Source organism: Myotis brandtii, unplaced genomic scaffold (genome assembly GCF_000412655.1).
Source record: "Myotis brandtii unplaced genomic scaffold, ASM41265v1 scaffold50, whole genome shotgun sequence".
Lineage (NCBI taxonomy): Eukaryota > Metazoa > Chordata > Mammalia > Chiroptera > Vespertilionidae > Myotis > Myotis brandtii.
The window spans coordinates 1,007,006-1,013,912 of NW_005369061.1; the positions used below are offsets into that span (position 1 = coordinate 1,007,006).

Here is a 6,907-nt window from a genome sequence, read left to right on the forward strand (position 1 = left end):
ACAAATAAGACTTTTTATTTGTCACCATTAAAAGTCTGAATTTTAAACAGATTCTTGAACTGGTAGCTCATATTCATCAGCTCATTCAAATTTAGCACCTATCTCATCCCCAATAGCTTTTCCAGAACTACTACTTTCACCATAAAACTGAGTGTTCCCAATTCATACGTAGGCTTTCTCAGCATATTTTTCCTAATGAAGACATCATGGAACAGATAAATAGATTGATAAGCCTTTTCTATGAGTCTTCTAATGCTTTCTAGAATCACTTTATTTATTTGCAATCAAATTAATGTCCACTTTTTTCAAGTCATTTGTCTGGTCATGGTTTCCATTTTCTTCAGGTTTGGTGAACCTGTTGGTGCTTAAGAGCGCTTCCGAATCTGATTATTGTGGGTTGTTTTTTTTAGTAAAACCAACACAGAATAAACAAAGCAAATAACCATCAATAGTCTTGACAACAACATGAGCTTCAGTCATGGTCTGCCATTTTTTGACCGTGGAGCACATTTTGTCTCCATGCTGTGAGAGTTAATCAGGCAGTTTTTGCCCTGAACATTCTCAATATTTAACTTGAATTTTCTAAATGCAACTTCATTCTGCAGATCAACAAGACTCACTTCAAAAACATGACCCTTGAGGTCATCACATGCAATTTTGAGTCCTTGAGTTCTAGTGACTAGTGTTTTCCCAATATTTTTATATTTACCATAGTTGGTGTTTTCACGTCATATCAATCTTTTATAACTGGATTAACCACTTTTCTTCTTGGCAACCTTTTCACCATCTTTCATAAGGTGCTTGTTCTTGCCAACTGTCATGGTGCTTCTCAGAGAGCCAAAAGGCTATTTGCCTATCCTTTTCAAAATTGGGAAAACACTCTATTCTTGGTTAACTTGATAACTAACTTCTCTAAAACTCGGTTTCCTTAATGAAATTTTATATCAGGAAGTTTAGTTTTGTATATTTAATATTTAAAAATTTAGTATCGCTAATATTTACAGTATTTAAAAAATTAATTGAGAGAGAGAGAGAGAGAGACATCAATTTGTTGTTCCATTTATTTATGCATTCATTGGTTGATTCTTGTATGTACCCTGACAAAGGATCAAATCCAAACCTTGTTGTATTGGGACAGCATTCTAACCAACTGAGCTACCCGGCCAGGGTAGTATCACTAATATTTAATATTTACTACCACTTACTGATGTTATAAACACTATCCTCTACAACTTTATTTAGATTATTTTATTTAAATTTCACTACACCTTGTGTGTTGGGCACTAATATTACTTCCATTTTTCAAAGGAGTAAAGCAGGGCTTAGAGAGGTTAAATAATGTGCCCAAACAAGGTTACAAAGCTAAGCAGTCTCAGTACAGATTCTGTCTGGTGACAAAACTTAACCACTCAGCTATAGTTTCTCCCTCAATTTCCCCCCCATAATACTTTTCTTAAAAGCAAATTGTCACTTTTGAAAACTTCTATATTTAGAAAAGTCATCATACTCCAGTTATTAGAAGACTAACCTAATTTACCCATACCTCTATTCAATTCCTTTGAACGTTTTTTGAAGTTAGTGTCTCTAGGTAAAAATATTAACATCTGAAGGAAATATACATGGATAAAATTCTTTCCCTGCTGAAATGAAACAGTGGATGTTACCAGTGATTTGCCTCATTTTGAAACTGGAATTGTCACCAGAAAGCTGATTTCTATTTATAGAAAGCTACATAATACTGTTTCTGATGATAATTTCTATAAAGTTATAGTTAATCATTGCAGTTGAAAAACTAGATTTTTCACAGCTAAATTTCTTGCTATTGTATAGTTTTATTATAATGAAATAAAGGAGTAGTCTGGGAATGAAGAGCAGAGATATGATCATGGAATGTTAGAGTAGGAAGAGATTTGGAGGTCATTTTGCCCACTCCCCATATGTTAGAGAAGAGAAAACTGAGGTCCAAATATTTAAATATTTCTGTATCTTCTAACATGTCATAGTACACAAACATAAGATTAAAGGTGTGTGAAAAGCGATTTTCATTTGATAATTAAGACAAATATATTTAACTAAGTTCCAAAACTGTATCAATAAGAGAAATGGAGTTTTAAAAAATTCAAGTAACCAAAAGCATAATATGTGGTCCATGAAAAGTGCCTAATAAATATTTGTGAATGAAAAAATGAATAAAAATATTTTACTGCTTTCAGGCTTCAAGTTGCCTCATAGTCCTTGAATTCATATTTTATAAGCAATCATAATATATACATATAATTTACTTTGCTTTTGGCACATGAGTTATAGTGTCAACATTTTTCCATGTTGTTATAAAATATGACTATAATCTTTTAAAGTACCTACTGAAGTTATAACACCTCTGAGTCAGATCACAAATGACTGTTAACAGAGGTAAATCCAGGTTTGGGGGACTCTTACTGAGGAAAAAATTACAAAAATGTTACTTGAAAAAATTTTAGGAATATATCCTAAGAAATTGGAAATACCAATCAGAAAGAATATATGCACCCCTATGTTCATAGCAGCACAATTTATAATAGATAAGATTTGGAAACTGCCCAAGTGCCCATCAGCAGATGAATGGATGAAAAAACTGGTGTATTTACACAATGGAATACTACGCAGTTATTTTTTTTAAAAAAAGAACTCTTACATTTGCAACAGCATGGATGGACCTGGAGAGTATTATGCTAAGCAAAATAAGCCAGTCAGGGAAAGATTAAGTATCACATAATCTCACTCACATGTGGAATCTAATGAACAAAATAAACTGATGAACAAAATAGATCCAGAGACATGGAAGCATGAAACAAACTGTCCAACCTCAGAGGGAAGGTGGGGAGCGTGGATGGGTAGCAAGAGACCAACCAAAGAACTTGTATACATATATGCATAACCCATGGGCATAGACAATAGGGTAGTGAAGGCCTGGAGTGGGGGACGAGCTAGAAGAGGTCAACGGAGGAAAAAGGGAGACATATGTAATACTTTCAACAATAAAGATTAAAAAAAAAAGAAATGGAAAAAAATTTTTACACAATAATGAAAAAATATCTAGGTCTTTCAAAAGACCATTTCTAGAGCCCCTCCAGGTTCTTGGAGGGTCCTGTGCATTTAGGAGCCCTGAATCTTCAATAGCTCCACAGTACATCTGCCTCTGTTAATAACCAGATACTATCTTCATGGTGGTTAAGATATAGCTTGAATGTTTTTTAGAGGTTTACTAAAATTTTAGAAAAGTACATCACACTTCAATAGTGTTAGAAATTCTTTCTATCCAATTGACCTGGAATCTTTTTCAGGCCCCATATAAACTTGGTGGCTTTTAAATTATAAGCCACCTAACTTCTTCAGGCCTCAAATTATTCATCTGTCGAATGGGCTTAATATCCATCTCAAAGAATTATAAATGAAGACAAAGATAAAATACTTGCTGTAATTCTGGACAAATAGTAAATAAATGCTCAATAAGCATTCACTATTATGATTACAGCAATAGTTAAAACATTAACCTACCATATATGCGAACCTCCTAACTCCCCATTATAACTTCCCACATTGACTGTAGGTGTAAAATGATTTTCAAAGCGTTGTGCAGATTCAATTTTTTATTTTAATTTTTAAAAAATAATGTTATTCTGGCCCTAGCTGGTTTGGCTCAGTGGATAGAGTGTCGACCTGCGGACTCAAGGGTCCCAGGTTCAATTCCAGTCAAGGGCATATACCTTGGTTGCGGGCACATCCCCAGTAGGGAGTGTGCAGGAGGCAGCTGATCGATGTTTCTCTCTCATTGATGTTTCTAACTCTCTATTCCTCTCCCTTTCTCTCTGTAAAAAAATCAATAAAATATATTTTAAAAAATGTTATTCTGAAAGGTAATACCTACCTAGAACAGAACATTTGGCAAATAGAGAGAAGAAAAAAGCACCCATAATTTCACCAGACTCATGCTATATTTCCATGTTGCATTTTTTCCTTTATGCAGATTTAATTTTATCAAAATATGCTTAAAGTAAGTAGACCCAATTATTCTCTTCTCACAGAGGTTTGATATTATGGCATTATTATTTTTAAATACATGGCAAATCTCAAAAATGTTTTATATAAAACTATTTTAGAAAAATCAGATGAAACAGTACACATTCTACTGTTGTATTTTCATATTTATTAAAAATTCTTATTTTTACAAGCTTATGATCCTAGTGTACATAGAATTTAATACCATTTTTTCTTACATTATATCAAAAGCTTTTCTCCATACCACTCCATTACTACTAACTAGAGCATTTGAGAACAAGGCTCAGTTTCCTAAACTTTATACAACTGCATGTGAAGAACCTAAGGCAAGCTAAGGTGTAATAAGTCAGAAACTCAGAATGAGTGCTCTTGGTTTGCCTGAAATTATAATATAGAAAATGTAGAAAGAGAAATTAGAACTCAGGAATTCTTGCCTTCCAACTAAATGTATAAATCAGCAAAAGAATATAAAGCATTATCAATGCTATATACACTTTTATTTCTCCTTTAGTAGATGGAAAGTGGTGGCATACTATTAAATGGCAAAGACTTATTTGTGACAATATATTGGGACTTTATTGGGGCTTTAGCTCTCAAAACTGGGTAAACATACTCCTACTACAAAGGGGTCTTTCTTTAAAAATTAGCAAAGCAATGTGAATCCTCAACATATTGAACAGGTCACAGTCTGGTCATGGTTGTCTGGATTCGGTGACATTTGCTTTTGGAAATAGGCTTTTACCTTTTAATTATACTATTGTGTTGACCTTCATTGAGTTTAGTCCACAAACTCTTCCTTTAAGCGTCTTTGTTCCTTTAATGATGTCCTGCTGTAAGAATTCAAGCCACATTTAAAAAATTATAAAGTATACATTGAGGAAACAATTCATGTGTCCATTCTGAATGAATGTATACACAAAATGTAGCATATACATGCAATGGAATATTATTCAGCCTTGCAAAGGAAGGAAATTCTGATACAACATGGATGAACCTTGAAGACATTATGCTAAGTGAAATAAGTCAGACACAAAAGGACAAATATTGCATGATTCTGCATGTATGAGGTATCACAAAGACAGAAAAAAGAATAGAAGATACCAGGGTATTGGAGGTAGGAGGGAAAGGGAGTTATTGTTTAATGGGCACAAAGTTTCAATGTGAATGATGAGATATTTCTGGGGATGGACAGTGGTGATAGTTGCACAACAATGTGAATGTACTTTCTGCTATTGAACTAAAAATGGTAAATTAAATACCTCAATATAACATATACTTTAAAGTATAATATACACACATACATATTCAGTTTAAGAAGTATATACAGGAGTGGTAAAAGGAGGTTAATAATAAATACAAGAACAAATAAATAATACAAGAACAAACTTTGTTTCCACCATATTCACAACTGTAAACCTACTTTTGCCAATCCCTGTATAATCACCACTTAGGTCAAAAAATGAAGTACTATCACAGGGTATCCCTCTCCATCCTAACCCTTTTCTTCCTTAATGAGTAACTACTATCTTGACGCTAACATTTGCTTTTAAAAATTAGGCTGTGATGTGATAATGCTGGGTAAGTTAAATCGACACTACAAAATTCAATGGAGTCTTTAAATTCCAATATTTTCCATAAATGCAAAATCTATTTTCAAAACTTAATAACTTTTAAAGTACTCTTTTCCTTCTTTCACTCTTGAAACTCTTTATATTCTAAAACCTATCTTGGTCCCACAATTGACCTCACCTGCAGAGTTAAAAAACACACACCACAACTAATTCTGTGTAGATTTTAGATTTTTATCCCTCCCGCTCTCTATTGCCTCCAACTACAAAGACACAGTGATTTAAACCCTTTGTGCCCTTTTAGAAAATTACACAGATACCCCATTGTGGAACCTTATAATCCCTTCGTGGAAAGGAAGAGATTAGCATATGAACATAAAGCAAAATTAATCCAGAATACAAAACGCTCTGCCGATTGTGAAGCTCTTGTAATCTTAAAAATGTACTTATTTCCTCTTTTTTGTATTGTCCCTTTAGTGGTCTCAGGGTTAAGGAAACTGAGCTTCCCCTCTGGTTACCCGGAAAAGGATTAAAAAAAAAAAAAAAGCCAACAGATTCGAGGAGATGCAACACCAACAGATGGCTCTCCGAGTCAGTGGACTCGCCCGTGGAATCTGCTCCACTGGACGCGAGCTGGCTCGCCGGCGAGGCGTGTAGAAAGTGCTGCTTGCAGACAGCGCGGCGGCGGAGAGAAAGCGACCGAAGAGAGAGCCATAGTGCTGACGTTGAAGGCCCGGCCCTGCGAGGTTGCACCGGGTAAGCGGCGCTGGCCGGGAGGCCGGGCCCAAGAGGAAGGGAAGAGGATTCGGCGGGGGGCGGGGCCTGCGCCGCAGCGTGGCCCCTGATTGCCCGAGTGCGGCTGCCAATCTCGCGAAATCGCTGGGTTCACCAGTGCGCTGGCGCGACGCGCTCAGATATACGGAGCGAGCCCGGGGAAGCGGTCTCAGATCCTGACGGTGCAGCCGCCCGCAGCCTCAGCCAGGGAGTCCCAGCCGCTTTCAATGGAGGAGAAGCCCGGCCAGCCACAGCCTCAGCACCATCACAGCCACCACCACCCGCACCATCACCCCCAGCAGCAGCAGCAGCAGCCGCCGCACCACCACCACCATTATTATTTCTACAACCACAGCCACAACCACCATCACCACCACCATCACCAGCAGCCTCACCAATACCTGCAGCATGGCACAGAGGGCAGCCCCAAGGCCCAGCCGAAGCCGCTGAAACATGAGCAGAAACACGCCCTCCAGCAGCACCAGGAAACGCCGAAGAAGAAAACAGGTCTGGGAAGGAGGACGAGT

General features: G+C 36.8%; 1 protein-coding gene and 1 pseudogene across 1 annotated transcript in view; one reads left to right on the forward strand and one right to left on the reverse strand.

Annotated features, from left to right (window-relative positions):
* On the reverse strand, positions 1–821 carry LOC102259335 (annotated as a pseudogene).
* A 5,588-nt stretch (positions 822–6,409) lies between these two features.
* Positions 6,410–6,907, forward strand: part of NUFIP2 (nuclear fragile X mental retardation protein interacting protein 2) — a 30,443-nt gene continuing 29,945 nt past the window's right edge. Inside the window, exon 1 of the mRNA XM_005876863.2 lies at positions 6,410–6,887. Within this exon, the coding sequence (XP_005876925.1) occupies positions 6,608–6,887 (280 nt within the window). The 5' untranslated portion in view covers positions 6,410–6,607. The remainder of the gene's footprint in view (positions 6,888–6,907) is intronic.